The following is an 18,637-nucleotide window of genomic DNA, read 5'->3' on the forward strand; positions in this document are numbered from 1 at the left end:
GAGAGGGAGTGAGTCCAAAGCTCTTACTGTTCCCCACCAGGTTAAGGTCCGAGTGAGTTCCAGCAATTGCTCCCCCTCTTTTCCCGTTCCATCAATGCTGTTATCTGCCAAATGAAGCGTCGCTACCCAAGGGCCGGCTTCCATCAATTGGTTAGCCTTTTTCCTGACTCCTGCAAGAAAAATCAGAATGCTGGCATTACTTTTAGATTATAGAGCCCCTATTTATTATCAGGTAAACAGATTTTTTAATAGAGTTTGCATATACTGGATTTGCGGAAAATTTATTTTGCAACACGGTCAGTGAATATATATATATGTGATTTCGGAAGTCCTGGTTTTACATTCGGTTCCACTTCGTTCTTTACAACAGAGACCCCAGATTGCATGACAGACAATCCCATCTCGGAGTCAGATATCCACCATTAATCTAACTAAAGAGGAATATTTCTTGGTGAATGAATTATCCACTGACCCTGGGGGGTTGACAGTTTTTATTGAAAGGGGGTCTAGCTCATTGTTGGAGTCTGAGAAACGGCCTCATTTTCTGAGCTTTGGGCTCTAGAAAACATCAGAAGAAAAAACACCTGCCTCAGTGACTCATGCATGACTGCATCACCGAGGGCCGGAGTCCTGCGTCTGGTTCGCCCTCATCCGGCCGCTGAGGTTTCTCAGAGTTCCTTGTCAGGGCCACGAAAGGGCACATCTCACACATTTATTTCATCGTCCCAGTTCAATTTCGGGGGTTTGGGAAAGAAGAAGACGTGAGAAGGGGTAGAGGAAGAGAAACAAGCTGCCAGCGTAAGTCAGGTTCATCCACTCAGCCAGGTTAGGTGGGAAATCTGAATCACTGGTCCGCAAGCCAGAAAGTTCGCCGAGGCCTCCCCATGCTCACGTTCTGTGGACTGCTTCAGATGGGGCTGGCCTGAAGGGAGATGGCTTGACTTCAAGGAGGCAAAGGCGCCTTCGGCCAAGCTTGATCCCTGGAACCCAGGTGGTGGAAGGACAGAGGAGAGAACTCTTTTTCTCTCCCTCTCCCCGTCCCCCTCTCTCCCCTCCCCCTCCCCACTACACAAAGCCAGGTAAGACAATGTGGAAATTGAGAGAACATGTCTCTACATTGTGTCGTAAAGGCAATTTAAGGGATTTTAAAGGGTGCTTTAACTAATCTGCTCCCCGTGCTGGCTTGAGAGCTTAACCTCAGGGCTAGACAAATTTCCCTCGTACTCGAACTCATTCAGCAGGTATCTCTGAGCTGCTTCTGTGCACGAAGGACTGGTGTGCGTGCTGGGGATGCTACAGGAGGAACTGAGCCTTCCTCACACACACAGCTGGCAGAGGCGGATCATAGCCGGCGTGTGTGAGGTGTTGCTGGCAATCAAGCCCAAACATTCAGTCCTTGGAGGGAAACTGAGGTTTTCAGGTAAAGGTGATAACTCTGGGAATTTTGGGATTGTTGGTGGTGGTATGCCACATGAGGTAAAGGCACCTGCCACCAGGCCTGACGACCCGAGTTGGATACTCAGAATGCACATGGTGGAAGGAGAGGTCTAACTCCCACGACTTGTCTTTGACCTTCACATGGGTATAGTGGCACACATATGTGTGGGCATATACACACCCAATAAAGAAACAAATGTGAACAATGTTTTATAATTTAAACATTGGGTCTTTCTGGTTTGCTAGCTGAAAAAAAGAAAGGGCAGAAACTGTACTTTTAAAAACAGGATTTGAGCCGGGCGGTGGTGGCGCACACCTTTAATCCCAGCACTTGGGAGGCAGAGGCAGAGGCAGGCAAATCTCTGTGAGTTTGAGGCCAGCCTGGTTCACAAAGTGAGTTCCAGAACAGCCAGGACTGTTGGTCACCAGGCTACGAGGGCAAAGGGGGCCAGAAGCAGCAAGCATGGCTTTGTGTGGCCTGTGAGTATGAAGGAAATAGCCTTCCAGGAGGGTGCTTCAGTGTTACAGCTCAGCTCTATTCCAGAGGGAGGGATGTATATGGGATGGCGACGGCAGCTGGGGCCTCACCTAATCTGCGTTTGGCTGCATGGTCCCACCATACAGCTAGGAGCGCAAAACCCAGTTATCATATGGGCAGCAGGGGGAGAGCGTCTGCAGGGGTCTGTGTCAAAAGCCATGCTTGAGATAGGCACCCAGGCTTAGGGACAGCTTCCAGAGAAGGTCAGGTCTCCGAGCCTAAAGACGCTATCCAGGGAGGGAGGGAGCCCTGCTGGAAAGGGAGTCCTCCATTTTGATCGAGCCCAGAGAGCTGTCTGGACAAGGTGGACTGCAGCCTTAAGTGCAGGGGATGCCAACACAGACCAGGACTTGAAGGGCTGGAGGTGACAGCTCATTGGGTGAGCGAGCACTAGCTCGGGACACCCGATGCAGTGTTCTGCTGGGACCCCTGAGCTTCAGAGGTGCGCACGCACACACACACCGTGCGCACGTGTGCACACACATAAAGTTCAATCGGTTTCTTTCTTTCTTTCTTTATCATGTACACAGTGTTCTGTGTGTATGCTTGAACACCAGAAGAGCACACCAGATCTCACTTCAGATGGTTGTGAGCCACCATGTGGTTGCTGGGAATTGAACTCAGGACCTCTGGAAGAACAGCTAATGCTCTTAACCACTGAGCCATCTCTCCAGCCCCTTATTTTTATTTGGAATAAATAACAGATCTAAATTTTGTCATTGCACCCAGAGCATGGCCTTGATAGCAGACGACAGTTGTCAAGAATAATGTAACATCACCAACGTACTAGAACACATGTAATATGTATGTGGCACATGGCAGATATTTGAAGAGGATATGTTCATGCTGGGAAGAGGAAGGGCCGAATCAGAGGAATAGTGAGCAGACACAGAGAAGCAAGACAGACGTGCTATACTGAGGAAAGGTACCAAGCTATGTACATGGCAAAGCATAGATAAAAATGTGAGTTAACTGAAAATGTAAGAGTTAGCTAGTAATAAGCCTAAACTATTGGTTGAGCATTTATAATTAATAATAAGTCTTTGTACATTTATTTTGGAGCCAGTGGTCCCGAACAAAACTCCACCTACATGTTCATGAATGAATGAGTGAATAAATGAATGCCTACCAGACTGTTAAGTACAATCAAGTCATTGATTTACAGTTACCATTCATTGTTGTTTTTGAGTATAATGCCTTGATTCCACTCATGAACATGAATGGGATATAATTTTTCATTTATAAAATTTTTCACAAACCTAAATGCCTTTGAAAGTTGAGTCTCTGTCCTGATGATATGGACACTGATCACACGAGCTCTCATTTCTTTCTTCCAATTTCCACACACCAGAAAGTAGCAATGGGTAAAACCTGAATCAACATGCCGGGGTTGAGGGCTGAAGGCCCAATTCCTATACAGATGTACAACTTCATAAGGAGAGCCACTGCCAGGCACTCAGCACCCTGATGTATCTATCAGCTCGGTGTAAATGTGTGCCTGTGGAGAGGGAGCCTGCTCGGCCTGTGATTGACTGGACATAGCTTGCATCCCCATGGGAAAACTATCTCAACTGCTCCAAATCTGGCATCAAGGAGTAATGAAAACACCATCTTTGCCCACAACAAATGGACCAGATTGACATGTGGACCTCTCATGAGCTTCAGGAACTCTCAAAGAAGTCAGGAAGACAGCTACCACTCAGGGTAGCGGTCCTGCTCTGGGGCTTTAGCCAAAGCAACACCAAGCTCCTCTCTCTGGGTGGAAAACAAACTCCTTGGAATGCAGATGCGGACATACTCACCCCCTGGTCATACTTTATCTGCTCCAGCTGGATTCACTCTAATCTATTTTTACTTAATCTTATTTTTATTGCTTTAAAACTAAGCAAGGTGTAGGGTGAAGAGATGGCTCAGCAGTTAAGAGCACTAGCTGTTCTTCCAGAGGACCTGGGTTCCATTTTCAGCACCAAGTCTACAGTTCCAACTCCAGGGGATCCAATACTCTTTTTTCTAGCCTCTGCAGGCACCAGGCATGCACATGGAGCACAGACAAAATGCATACAAAGAATAAAATAAACAGGTTCGCTAACAATAGCTGTCTGCACGCACATCTCTGTTGCTGAGACCCTGACTTTGGAGTAGCCATGCCCCGTGGTGCTTGAGAGGGGGGGTGGTACAAGAAATGCACAGAACACCTGGGTTTCAAACCTCTCTTGAGAATGTCCTGTGGCTCCTACAAAGTTTCTTAACATCTATGAACCTCATTGTAAAAGAGAGGGCATGATCCTGTCTCCCAGTATCATTGTGAGGGGCGGCTGGGAAGCAATTTCAATGTCCCATGTCGAGGACCATAGTGCATGGCAAATAGTGGTGCCTTGCTTCCCAGTGTCTTTTCTGGGTTCCCTGAGTTCCCCTAAACACTGCACGCAAGTAACCTGGTAACTTACTAACAAGGTGTCCGCCTACCAAAAGGTCAGATGTATATTTCTGACATTGGCACACGTAGCCTGGAAGCCACTCTGCAGATGGACCCAGGTCCACTCAGCCGAATGAGTTCCCATCTTCCAGACAGTTCATTCTCTGTATCTTGGAGAACTGCCCAAGGTCAACAGCTCAGTTCCACTGTCACTTTGAAACCATCATGTCAGCATTCAGGAAGTGGAGGCAGGAGAACCAGGAGTTCAAGGCCATCTCAGTTACTAGTGAGTTCAAGGCTCTCCTGGGATACTAAAGACATTGTCTCAAAAACCAAACACCAATCAACCAACCAAACAAACAACAAAGGAAGCAAATAAACGACAAAACCCAAACAAAACAAAATCCCTAAAACTCGAAACAAACAAGCAAATACTTAAAGCCATCAAGCCTCCATGTCATTGTCTGAATGCGAAATGCTCCTAGGTGCATGTGTTTAAACACGTGACTTCCAGCTGGAGGTGCTGTTTTGGGAAGTTGGCAATCATATGCCACTAGAAGCTGGCTTTGAGTGCTATTCCCACTTTCTGGTTCCGGCCGTGGCCTCTGCTCCCCATCTGGCCGCTGTGTGTGAAGCTCTGCCACACACTCCTGCCACTGTGTGCTTTCCACCAGGATGGACTGTGAGCTCTCCGAAACTGTGAGTCAGAATGCGCCCTTCCTCCGTTAATTGCTTCCCGCGGGTATTTTGTCAAAGTGATGGGACTGCTGCAGCTTGATGGTCATCACTTTTGGTTAGGGGCCACTGGCCTCCCCCATGCCACTCTCCCCAGGGTTGACCACAATAGCCTCCTCATCCTCTGAGCTATTTCTCATGGGGGGGGCACAAGGGCCACTCTGCTTAGAATGGCCTCTTTCCCGCTGTAACACTTGGCTCTCCTTCCCCTGAGCGCTCTCTGTGGGCCAGATCCCAAAGGTCAAGTGTAAATATTCATGGCACCAGCGTCCTCCCAGACAGCTCCATCCTCTCTCTCACCTTGTGATCTCCTTTGGGTCCAGGAGTGGCACCACAATTCTGTAGTCACCAGGGCCTGCCATGCTTATCTGTAGATACCAGGCCTGCTGAGAGCTCTTCCTTGTGGTAGGATTCTTTTAATGTTGTTTAAATATAACATCTTCCCATTGACAACAGACATGTGCGATTTCCCATGTACCACCCAGTTTTATGAAAGTGAACAGAAACTTCATCTGTTTGATGGTGGGACTCTAGAAAGCAAAATGTGGTGAGTGTTGGCTGATTCACACTGGGCGTCCTGGCACCTTTCTGTAGAGGTTTCCATTCTGTGTCCTGCTCTCACCCCAGGATGAAATCATGAGTACAAGGACTTCAGGACTGTAAGTGGTAACTTCCTGTTTTTGAATTAATACAGCGTTTGAAGATTACATCTTGACTCTTGAACTGGGCTCTTGCATTCCTTACTGCCCCTGGTATTTCTGTGGGCTGTGGCTGTGATATGAACAACAGTGCCTTATTTGGAGAACTGAACACGACAGCTTGCTACTGTAGTCAAGTTCGGATCTCACTCAGATCCTGGAAGGACCATTTTAGGATTGGACATTGACCCTGTTCATCTGTCTAAGTCACACATTGACCTTTCTCCTCCTAAATCCTCCAGAACGAAAACAGCCCTGGGGACTGGTACACTGTGTAGCTACAGCTAGGAAAAGAATAGGCCCAGACAAGGCACTCCTTGCTCCCCAATGTGTCTTCTGGGAATTTGGGGGGCCTTGAGGTGACAAGGCAGGACCAGCAGAATGGCTCAGGGGAACCATGTTATCCTCAGGTGGCTACTCCTAGGGACCATTTGGTGACTCCTAGCCTTTACCATCTTCTGCTGCTGAACAGTTTGTGACTGGGCTGTGGAAAAGATGGATGTCATCTGCTTGATGGCTGACCAGCCTCTAAACTCTTGTACCCTTGTGGTAGGCGGAGCCTGGGTCTCAGAGCTGGCTCCACCGAGGCTGGATGAACCTGAGCAGCCCAGCAGGATGGGCCTGGCCCACTTGTTCTGAGGTTCCCAGGGCACAGTAGAGGCGTCGAGGAGCCCCACGCTGCTCTCTTGCCTTCTTCACTGAGCAAAAGAAACCAAGGAAGGCGGTCAGTGTTTTCAAGTCTGCAGAAGCGGTCCTCTGTGACTTCCCTGAACTAGCAGCCTCGGCCCCACCGGGGACCTCAGCCTTTCCTCAGAGCCCTGCAGGATGGCGCCCAAGCTCTCAGGGGGCCTCTGAGGACTGGGGTGTCGAACGGCGCTGGTTTAATGATTCTGTGTGTTCAGAGGTGCACCAACGCAGAATGGCCAGGACACACGTGTGTTCAACGGCAGGCAGCCACACAGAATACTGCGCTCCGCCATCAAACTATCGATGGCCACCCTGTGTCGGTTTGTCTCATTTTGATACATTTATCACTGTATATATTCTTAGGACTCCAAATGAGAGGAGAGTGAGGGGAGAGGTTAGGCTTCTGAGCGGGGTTTGGCCTCAGAAGGTACTGTGGGGATGGCTTTCCAAGCATCAGGCCAAAAGCCTCCTGTCCACCAAGGGGTGTGCATGAAAATATTTTGGCTGTTTCCAATTAGGACCAAATAGAAACCATCTGGCCTCCTCACCCAAGAGCCTGGCACAAAGCAGCTCATCTTAGCCCCTTGCTTTGAGACAGGTGGAGTCCTACCAAAGACTGGACTCTCTCCCCTAACTCCCTATGACAGTTAAGCAGTTGTCCAATATGGGAAGGGAAAGTCTTCTTTTTAGATGTAGCCACTCTGTAGCCCTGGCTAGCCTACGACTCTCTATACAGACCAGACTGACCTTGAACTCTTATAGCTCCATCCCCCTCTGCCTCATGAGACATGTGCCATCACGCCCTGCCTTTGGGGAGGTATTTTGAAGTTTTGTTTTCACTGAAAATACAAATATATGTATATATATATATATATATATATATATATATATATATATATATATATATACACATTTATATATTAGATGAAATTGTTCCATTGAGTTCAGGCTGAGGAGACTAATGGCTCCAGTTGTCTCCTGGGTCAAATCCAAGCCTTTGTTTTTGCTTGTAAGACTCTTAATGTGATCCATTCCCTCAGGAGGGCCAGCCTCCTGCATTCTCCTGTCTTGGCCAAACTTTTGGGTTCCTGGATGGTATTGGGAAGGTCTTTTCTGCTTACGTCCTTCCTCGTCCAAGTTCTCTCTTATTCCCACCCTGGGTCAGTTTGTCCTCAAAGCTTTGTCTCTAAGCCCAGCTCTGGAGAAGAATGCCCTTCTGCTGGTCCAGAGAACACACCAAAGGCCACTTCTTTAGACTTGGAAACGTTGACTGCCTTCTCTATGACAACTGCCCAATGGGAAAACTACATCCATGGCAGACAGCACAGCAGGGCCTGACATGCTTCCTTGCTTTATATCCCCACGGTTCACCCTCTTCCCCAGGGTCTCATATAGCCCAGGTTTGCCTCAAACTTGGCTTTGCAGCTGAGGATAACCTATAACTCCTTATCATCCTCCTTCTGTCCCCCAGTCAGTGAGATGAGGGGCTTGCACCCTGCTTTACATTTTCATGTGGCTTTTGGACCACAAGAGTTTGTAGTTTTCTAATGCAGCAGTGTTCACAGAGAAGATTCAAAGATAATTCAAGGGCAGAAAAAAGACCACACAAGAACAGATTCAAACTGAAGGAGAAAGAGCCCACGGGGATTAGGTTCCACTAAACAACTGGTTGTCTTTCCCACAAAGGCCAAGTATAAACCACTGAGTGCCCAGAACACAGCAGCACAGACTCAGGCCGCACCATGAGGAGCTTCCCAGAGGCTGTTTCATGACACACCCAGCCCTAATTCTGCACTGCGTCCTTAGAACTCGAGTGTGTTAACACTTGGAGGGGATCCTGTGGTGCCAAGTGTGCCCTTGGCATGTGGGATGCTGAGAGCCAGGCAGGGCAGGAGTGCCAGGAGCCGGGGCTGGGGCTGCAAGGACACTGTGAACTTAGTGTTTGGAAGGCTCCTGGGGTAGCAAATCCTACTCAGAGTTCTGTTTTTCTCTGTCTCCCTCCCCCTCCTCCCTTCCTCCCCTTCCCCCTCCCTGTCTCTCTATTTCTGCCCCTCCCCATCTCTCTCAAAGCCCCTTCACGCTCACCCTGGTTCTAACTCTGGTTCTAACCCGAATTCTGAGGCCTTGCTGGCAGCTCCTGGAAGAATTGTTCCAAACCATGCTCTTCTGGAATGTTGACGGTGCCCATGATGAATTTCTCTGGCAGACGTGGTGAAACTGTTCATGGGTGGCTTGTCTGAGGTCACAAGACATTGCATCTTCTTTTTCCACATTTGATTTTAAGTCTTTGTTGGGGATAATTATGCACCAGGGAATGAGTTAGAAGGTGAAGGGAGTGGAAGGAATAAGTGAAACGACAACCAAAATACCTCTTTTCTCCCTTTTCCTCTGTGAGGTCCTTTGCACCGTTACATCTTCAGAAGATTTTGCAATCTGGCTCAGAGTTGAGCTTCCTCCCCGGCACACTGGTTTAAAAAACAAAAAAAAGGTGCAGGGTCAGAGTCAAGGAAATCGTCTGGGGCACACTTCGGTGTTGGTGACTGGCTGCCTTCATTTAATAGATGCTTTGTGCAAGTGTATTTCTCTTGGGAGAGAGTTAGCCAAACACCGTCAGAATCACTCCAGTCTGTCCTTTGTGTTTCCCTGCTGCAAGGCTAGGGGTTAACCTGCAACTCAGCAGAGCCAAGCAGGGCTCCCAGGTTACCCTGCCCCTGCTGTCGCCTCCCTCGTGTACAGCAGCTTTCTCTAACTGTGGCTCCACGTTCCTGGGGTTACTCAGAACAGTCTGGGAGGAGTACACTTTGTTGGCATGCGTTAAAAACTGTATAGGGCCTGGCGGTGGTGGCGCCCTTAATCTCAGCACTCGGGAGGCAGAGGCGGGCGGATCTCTGTGAGTTCGAGGCCATCCTGGTCTATAGAGGGAGTTCCAGGAAAGGCGCAAAGCTACACAGAGAAACTGTCTCGAAACACCCCCCACCCCACTCCAAAAAAAGATTGTTAAAAAAAAAAAAAAAAGAAGAAGAACTGTATAGGAGCTGGGCTGTGGTGGCACATGCCTTTAAACCCCACAGGCGAGGGAGGCAGAGGCAGGTGAATCGCTGAGTTCCAGGGATACACAGAAAAACCCTGTCTTGAACACCCCTCCCCACTAAAAAACAACAACAACAAGAGCCAAAAAAATCTGTGTAGGTGTGGTATCAATGTTGAGGCTAGCGATGTAGCTTAGTCTGTAGAGTGCTTGTCTAGCATGTTTGAGACCCGGGTTCGATCCCCAGCATCATACACACACACACACACACACACACACACACACACACACACACACACACACACACACGGTACCACTCCAGAACCATGCCAGGTCCTTCTTCCCGAGTCTCTGCAAACCCCCCACCCACCCATGCAATTGGACTCTGCAATGCAGAATCTGACCCTCCTGCTACCCTACTCCACTCTACTCCCTACTCTAACCCTAGCCTCCCTTGGGAAGATGGCTCTTGCTTAGGACAGCAGGTCCCCGGCATGTCTCCTCCTCCCTGTGCCACACAGATGGAGGCTCTTGTCACACTCATCCCTGTTCGTCTGAGCTCTGTGTTCCTTCACCTCCTGCCCCTGTGGTGTACACAGGGCCTGATGATCCTGGCACGAAGACCCTCGGCCTTGGGTGTTCCCTCAGCCCCCTTCATTGAGATCCTTTCTTCCAGGAGTAAGGCAGAGAAGAGTAGAGGAAGAGATGGCCTACTCTAGCAACTGCACGTTCAGACACGAGCATATATAAACAGGCACTCACACACAGACACACACCAAGTACCCACCCTATACTCAGAGAAGGCCAGCAAGTACTCGATTCTCTATTTATAATCCTGCTCAATCCTCCTTCCTCTCAGACTCTACACTCCTAAACCACACTCCTTTTCTTGTTTCCACATCAATTATTACTTAAAAATTCTGTCTGTCTGTCTGTGTCTCTTTCTGTGTGTGTGTGTGTGTGTGTGTGTGTGTGTGTGTGTGTGTGTGTGTGTATGTGTAGGAATGGGTGTGCAGATACGCTCACTTATGTGTGCACGTATGGAGGCAGAAGTTGGCATTAGCTATCTTTCTCTATCACTCTTCTTTGTTTTTTGAGATAGGGTTTCTCACTGAACATGTGTCTTACCGTTTCAGCTAGACAGGCTGGCCAGAAAGCCCCGGGATCCAAATTGCCTCCACCTGCACAACCATGGGGTTATAGTGTACACTATCATGCCTGGCTTCTACATGAGTGTTAAGGATCCAACTCAGGTCCTTTCGTTTGTTTGTTTGTTTGTTCTTTTTGAGACAGGGTTTCTCTGTGTAGTTTTGGTGTCTGTCCTGGATCTCGCTCTGTAGACCAGGCTGGCCTCGAACTCACAGAGATCCGCCTGGCTCTGCCTCCGGAGTGCTGGGATTAAAGGCGTGCACTACCTGGCCCAACTCAGGTCCTTATACTTGCTTGCACAGCGAGATGCTCACTGAGCCATCTCCCCAGCCCCTAGTTGTCTCTTTCTATCAAAATATAGAATCTATATATTTATTTCATCTTTTAAAAGTTGATACCATCTATATGCATGCATACCTGTGCACAAACATACAGTGTTCTCAGACTCCCCCTTAAGGGCAGAGTGCTTTGTTTTCTTTACTTATTTATTTAGGTAGGTAGTGTGTGTGTGTGTGTGTGTGTGTGTGTGTGTGTGTGTGTGTGTGTGTGTGTGTGTGTAGGTATGTACATGGTAGACTCAGAGGACAACATTTGAGAGTTGGTTTTCTCCTTCCGCCATGTAGGTCCTGGGCATTAAACTGGGGTCACCAGGCTTGAGAACAAGTGCTCCCCCAGTTCTGTTTCATGTACTAGTGTATCCCAAACATCTAGGAGTACCGGGGACATATTGGGGCTTGTACATGCACATACATGAACACAATGAAGAAAGGAAGGTGAATAGTTATTAAGATTATGAAGGGGGGTGGCTGGAGAGATGGCTCAGAAGTTAAGAGCACTGGCTGATCTTCCAGAGGTCCTGAGTTCAATTCCCAGCACCCACATGGCAGCTCACCCTATCTGTAACTCCAGATTCAGGGGATCTGACACCCTCATACAGACACACATGTAGGTAAACACCAATGCATATAAAGTGAAAAAAAAAAGAGTTGTATTATAGTTCTAGCCGAAGGCGTGGTGCATGCCTTTAATCTCAGCACTCAGGAGGCAGAGACAGGCAGATCTCTGTGAGTTCGAGGCCAGCCTGGTCTACAAAGTGAGTCCAGGACAGCCAGGGCTACATGGAGAAACCTTGTCTGGAACCCTCCACTTCCCAAGAAAAAGATTATGTTTCCATTTTGTAACAACTAAGAAAATAAACTTGGTGCTCTGGGCAGCAGGATGCCCCTGTGCCTGAGCCCAGCCGTTCTGAACACGGTGTGTGCTGCATTCCCAGGCCATCCTGAGCTGCCTGGGGAACCGCAGTGGCAGGCACTCTCTGCCGCCAGCTCTGGTTTTTATCTATCTATCTATCTATCTATCTATCTATCTATCTATCTATCTATCTATCTATCTATTTTTTGCCTTTGGCAAAACAATTCCAGAATTTTTATCTGATTTTTTAAAGTTACTTTTTGCTATTGTTGTGGGTGTATGTAGAGATTTATTTATTTAAAAAGATGTAGCCCTGACTGGCCTGGAACTCATTATATAAACTAGGTACTAGGATTAAAGGCATGCACCACCACGTATAGCTTTTCTTCTTAAAATCACATTTTATTTATTTATTTAGTGTCCGTGTCTGTGTATGTGTGTGTGTCCATGTGTGTGTGTGTGTGTGTGTCCGTGTGTGTGTGTGTCCGTGTGTGTGTGTGTGTGTGTGTGTGTGTGTGTGTGTGTGTGTGTGTGTGTTTCCCCCTAAGAGAAACTACTCGAGACAACTGGAGTCGGGACCCCCACACCTCTACCTCACATCCGGGGCATTCTTTCCCCTCTCCACCTCTCACTCCTGCCCGTCTGCCACATGCCAAACCCTCAAGACATGGCTTTTACGTTTACAGCCCTTAGAACACAAGTCCCCACGCAGGGTCACTCCGCAGGGTCACTTAGCATTTTGAGCCCACAGCTGCAGTACAGGACTCGTCAGGTGGCTGGGGCTCTTTACAAGAATGTAGAAGCAGTGCAGAGGTGGTAAAGCAGTGTTTCCTGGTTTCTTCCGTGCACCAAAAAGGCTTGGTTGAATTACCCAGCCCGACAGGTGCCCTGGGTGATTCTGATGCCATGGAAGTCCCTAAGCAGGTGACAGCCACTGTCAGTTACAGGTTCTTAGCATTCATTCCGCTCCCCCAAAGCCACCTTTGCTCAACTCCTCATCCCCACTTTCCTCCCCAGAAAACAGAGCCACTGAGTGTCCCACCGTGACGGAAGATTGGCTTCTAGGAAACCGTCCACCTGCTGTAATGGCGAGGGTGATTGATATCCCTCAAGAACATGCCACTCAGCCCTTCCCAAACATGGAAGGTAATTATCGTAATGTTCGTTTTGCAGTTGAAGAACCTGAAAATTATGGTCAGAGTCACACACAGGCATACCCCTGTCTGTGTTATTAGCCATTCGATACAGACAATCCATTATTAAAAGCAGTCAGCTTTAAATGTACCATAAATATGCATCCTTAGGATTCACTTAAATGAAAAGCCACTTAAAGGGGAGTAAATGGAGGTGGTTTATCTGTCCTGCATCTGTCTGTCTGCTGTCTGGCCGAGGACATGTTCTCTCTATGAATCACATAATCCTGGCATAGTACTCTGCCTCCCCACAGGTACTGTGTGATGAGTCCTGTCCATCATAGGTCATCATGACCTGGGCCATAGAGCCTGGACTAAGACGTAGGTCTGGGGACCCAAGAGGTCCAGGTGGCAAACTCAAGGACTCCTCTGCCGTGGTTTAGTCCCTGAACTTGCCATCTCTGTAGATAGCTGTACCCAGGGGCCCGGGTATGTGTATCACACATAGATATTCTTTAACCCTGTTTGAACTGCTTTTCCTAACCCAGTGATTCTGATTAACATGGCATGTTAGTTTCCAGTCACTGCTCTGATGAGCATCAGTTGAGTGGTTTAACAGAAGACAAGCTTAGAGTCTGGAAGTGGTGGCTCACGCACGCACAAGGTAGAGCCAGGAGAATGAGCACACATCTGAGGCCAGCCTGAGCTACATGGTGAGTTCCAGATAGCCCGGGACTATATAGCAAGTCTCTGTTTCACAAAACTGAAGGAAATAGATGTGGTGGCAGGGGTGAGGGTGCAGAGTGAGGGAGGGGGTGGGGATGGGAGCTGAGGGTGGGTGATTGAGGGAGAGGAGTGTGACTTGAGGCGATAAAAGCTTTTTACTTTACTGTTCTGGAAGTCGGAAGTCTGAAATGGATCCTACAAATGCCTGTGAGGACATCTTCAGGCTAGGGCCTCTGAAGGTTCTGGGGAAATGTTTCTTTGGTTTTTCCAGAGATCACCCACATTCCAGCTCAGATCACTTGTGCCTCAGTTTCTACTCACTGTCACATCTTCTACCTCCTGCCTGCCTCTTACAAAGGTCATTGTGATTATACTTGACCCTCCAGGCTAGTCCAGGAGAATAGCTCCACCTCAGGCTCCTGATCTGACATCTGTCATGTGAACATATTCACAGGTGCTGAAGGTCAGGACAGAGACACCTTGTTGAGGTGTGCGCATGTGTGTGTGGGGTACCACATTATTCTGCCTCCCACACACTCCAGAAGGTCTCCAGTGAGCACTCAGGAGGCCCCCTGCTTACAAAGCAGAGTCTTCCCTCAGGAACCAATGGGGCAGCCTAGAAGTGGTGCCCAGTGCTCACCTTGGGGAAGCAGAGAGGGATTTCCAGTGTGTGGTGATGCCGAGGTGGGCTGGTCCTTCCCCTGCATCTCTGCATATTCTGCTATGGGTCTGAGGAGGGCCAGAGTCCCAGAACACTGCAAATAATTTCCATCCAGGTGCAGCTCGCTGGGGAAGAGGGTGGAAAACATTGTCCATTGGCTGTCAGGTCCACTGCAACTTTGAATTTAAGATCTTTGTCTGACAGAGCATAACTGGTCATAAATGACTGACATAACATAGTCAATGGATAATTAGAGTAAACATGAGCTACATCATGTCACAAAAAAGCTGGCTATGCCAGCGCCACAGACCATGCCCTCAGCAGATGCCCTTGGTTCTCAGAGTTCACTAAAGGCTTTTTCTCCTAAGGGTAAGAAAAAAAGGGGAGGGGGTGCTGGGGAAGTAGCCTATTAAGTAAAGTGCTTGCCAAGCCCATGAGGACCTCTGTTCAGTCTCTAGAACCCATAGAGAAACACTGGGCACTGGGCCGTGGAGATGGCTGGTGGGTAAAGCACTTGCTGTGAAACCGAGAGGACCCAAGTTCAAATTCCCAGAACTCCTGTCAAAGCCAGGCATACCCACAAATCCTTGTGAGCCCAGCACTGCGGGGTAGAGACAGTTGGGTCCCTGGGACTTGACTGGCCAGTCTAGCTGAAATGGCAAGTTTGCTGTTCAGTCAGAGACCTTGTCTCAAGAAATAGAGAGTGACAGAGGAATACATTTGCTGTACTCCTCCGACCTCCAAATGTGCGTGTGTGTACACATACACCATACAAACAAAATAAAAAAAGAGATAAATTTCTAATGAAGTCTGGAAAACAACAACAGCCCAGGGCATGGAGACATGCTTGTAATCCCAGAGGTGGAAGTGGGGAGATAGGTGCATCCCCGGAGCCCTCTGGCATTCAGCCTGTTTGGTGAGCTTCAAGCCAGTGAGAGACCCCAATTCAAAAACAAGGTGAGAGCACTGAGGAATGACATGTGATGAAGCTGACCTCTGACCTCCACATGCATGTGTGCACCCTACACGAACATGTATACAAAAAAAAAAAAAGGAGAGAGAAAGAGGCAGGAAGGGAGGAAAGAAAGGAAGGAGGAAGGGGAGAAGGGAAGGAGGAAGGGGAGAAGGGAAGAGGAAGGGAAACAGGGAGTGAAAAAGCAAAAGTAGCCACCAGGATGCATTGTGCAATGAGTCAAAACAGAGACAAGGCCAGCAAGGGTAGGGGGGGCATTGTGTGTGTGGGGGGGCAGCTCACCAGATGGCACTCTGGCTGATGACAGAGCCCAGCCTCGGGCCACTCTGAGGCCCCAGGCCACAGTAGCGCAGACTGAGGCCTTGGAGCCTTTGGTTGGTCTCCAGGCCCGAGAAGATACTCTCGAGTTCTTCATTTCCAAACCTGAAAGGACAGAACAAACCCCATGGCTTTTAAACTGTATCACAGGCCGAGGGGAACGCGGCAGCTGGTCACGGAAGGGAAATAAACCATGAAGAGGTGTGAATGAAAACTTGGTTTAGAGCCTGGCGGTGGTGGGTGCCCGACTTTAATCCCAGCACTTGGGAGGCAGAGGCAGGTGGATCTATGAGTTTGAAGCCAGCCTGGTCTACAGAGTGAGTTTCAGGACAGCCAGGGCTACACAGAGAAACTCTGTCTTGAAAAACCAAAAAGAAAGAAGAAAAGAAAAGAAAACTCAGTTCAGATTGACTTGTCAACCTGGATCAAGATTTTGCGGAGCCTGATGCCAGGCAGTTTATTCCCAGCACATTTAAACACAATATAATTTGGGAAAAAGTTTCCTGGTGTAACACAATCCCTGGTGCACAAGGAAGTATAATTACATTGACACTCAGCTCAGGGTACATGTCATTTCTTCCAAGAAGATGGCTTCTAGAGATAGACTACCTGTACTAGCTTAAGGACCCAGGGAAGGGTCTGGCCCAGTCTTGGTCATACAGATAGTGTAGAGGTCATTTGGGCTGTTAGCCACCTGGTCCTGGTCATGGGAGCTTAGGGGAGTCTCTGGCTATACAGATAATGTAAGGGCCACTTAAACTATTAAGTATCTGCAGTCCTGATTGTGAGAGCTTGGGGGAGCCCTGACTGTACGGGTCATTTAGATTACTAGCCACCTCCAGCCCTGGTTGTGTGAACCTGACATGGCCTGACCCAACAGATAACACACATCACCAGGCTATTAATTACTTTCAAATCCCAGCTTTCAGGATGGAAGAAGAGGTTTTCCATGTTTCCCATTGGAAAGACAATCCTGAGTGCTTAACATTCCTGGTCTCTCTGGAGATCTGTGGGCTCAAGGACCTGTGCTGTGCTCCCACCAACAGGCCACAAGGCTAACTTCAGAGTCTTTCCCGGGCCAGCTAGAAGTGTTTCTACTGATCTTAGTTTCTCAGGCCACGGCTGGCTGAGGGATAGTGCAGAGTTGACCCTGAAACAAAGGGGATCTTGTAAGCGGGGAAGGGGATCTGAAGTCAGATTTCAGGGCAAAGAGAGCAAAGAATGATTGATGTGAAGCATCCTTTCAAGGGAGCGCATGGAGAAGAGGTTCCAAATGCTGAGGTAGAACAGAGATGGGCATGATGATTTGGGCATGATGATTCGGGCATGATGATGGAGCTGGCAGTGGTGGGCAGAGCCTAGGAAGACGCAGCAGCAGCAGGAGTCTGTAAGGAAGTCCAGCCTCTCATCCTTCCTGTTATAACTGGGCTCCTTCATTCACAATATTTAGCTCTCAAAGTGACTCACAAGCACATTCCTTTATTATATATATCTTTTAATAAATATAAATATAGATATAAATATATTATATCTTCCTTTATTTACATCTTCCTTAGCACCCAGCAGTATGTCATGCAGAAGCTCACCTTCAACAAACATTTGTTGAAAGAACAAATGGGGACACTAATGTTTACTTGGGCACAGAGGGAGGGCTAGAAGATTCTCTTGTCTTGATGAGGCACAGGAACTTGGGTGTGTGGTCCTCCCCTCCCCCTACTTCCTCCAGCCTGCCAGAGCCCCGCATTCAGCCTTACTTGCAGTAATCAAGGACCAGCAACTGCAAACTGCTGAACTGCAAAGCTTTCCCAAGTCGTCCCAGGGACCACAGGTCCATCTTGCAATTAATGATCTCCAGGGTGGTAACTGGGCAAGTGGTGTGCCCCTTGGACTCCAGAAACAAAGCCTAGAAGATGAAAAAATACTTTCATCAGGACAACGACTGTGCTCTTGAGTTTTCATAGGTCCCCAAGTCAAGCCTATGAATGACCTCAACATATTTGCCTCCAAGATGATTTTCTACATCTTGTAGCATAAATTGTAGCATGAAAATAGAGGAGTTTTCCTTCTTAAAGCAATGATTCATTGCAGAATCACATGAGAAACATGAAGCCCTGTGATGAGATATACTGCATGTGTTACGGGCTAAATAATACTTGGATAGTTCTCCCCCACTCACATACCGAAGTACTAACCCAGAATCTCGGGAGGCTGTATCATGGAGCCAGGTGCCTGTGTTCTGAAGAGATCTTGGGATGAACCCTAACTTGATTCGACTAGTGTCCTCACAAGAAGAGGACCCTGTGAGGACACAGGAAGAAAACCTTGCTGACGCCTCAGTTTTAGGCTTCGGCCTCCAGAAGTAGCTGTTACCTCAGCCACACACAGCCTAGGATACTGACAGCCTCTGCAGACTATGGCAGATGTCGATTTTTAAACATTTATTACTATTCTGTGGGGGAGGGATGCATGCCTGCTGTGGCATGGATGTGGAGGTCAGAAAATACCATTGTGGAGTTGATTCTCTCTTTTCATTTTTGCCTAGGTTCTGGGGCTGGAACTCGGGCTTGCTCAGCATGTGCCTTCATCCCACTGAGCCATCCTGCCAGGCCTGGATTTGTCAAAAGAATTTTTTTTTTTAAATTTATTAATGTGTGTGTTGGAGTTGGTTCTCTCCTCCCTTCTTTCGGTAGGTTCTAGGGTGTGAGGTTGGGTCATTAAGGTTAAGCAGCAAGTGAGATGTTGGTTTCTTAATGAGGAAGCTGCTGCTGGAGTGGGCAGCATTCGCTCCATAGTGGAGAGGTCCACAGACAGCTCATTTTTGTGGTAACCAAGGATACCAGTGATGGTTAAATCCCTGCCTGAAAGGAAAGAACATTTAAAACCTCCAGTCGTGGGGCTGGCACGAGGCCACCTTTCAGCGATTCCAACCAGCACAGAACAGAAGCCT

General features: G+C 48.3%; 1 protein-coding gene across 1 annotated transcript in view; it reads right to left on the minus strand.

Annotated features, from left to right (window-relative positions):
- Positions 1–18,637, minus strand: part of LOC128097175 (uncharacterized) — a 35,426-nt gene that overhangs the window by 7,549 nt on the left and 9,240 nt on the right. Inside the window, exons 4-8 of the mRNA XM_052717472.1 lie at positions 17,445–17,593; positions 15,655–15,795; positions 14,379–14,524; positions 8,881–8,976; positions 38–170 (exon numbers count right to left, since the gene is read on the minus strand). Coding sequence (XP_052573432.1) covers positions 38–170; positions 8,881–8,976; positions 14,379–14,524; positions 15,655–15,795; positions 17,445–17,593 — 665 coding nt within the window. The remainder of the gene's footprint in view (positions 1–37; positions 171–8,880; positions 8,977–14,378; positions 14,525–15,654; positions 15,796–17,444; positions 17,594–18,637) is intronic.

Source organism: Peromyscus californicus, unplaced genomic scaffold (assembly GCF_007827085.1).
Source record: "Peromyscus californicus insignis strain IS unplaced genomic scaffold, ASM782708v3 Scaffold_11__1_contigs__length_118956290, whole genome shotgun sequence".
NCBI lineage: Eukaryota > Metazoa > Chordata > Mammalia > Rodentia > Cricetidae > Peromyscus > Peromyscus californicus.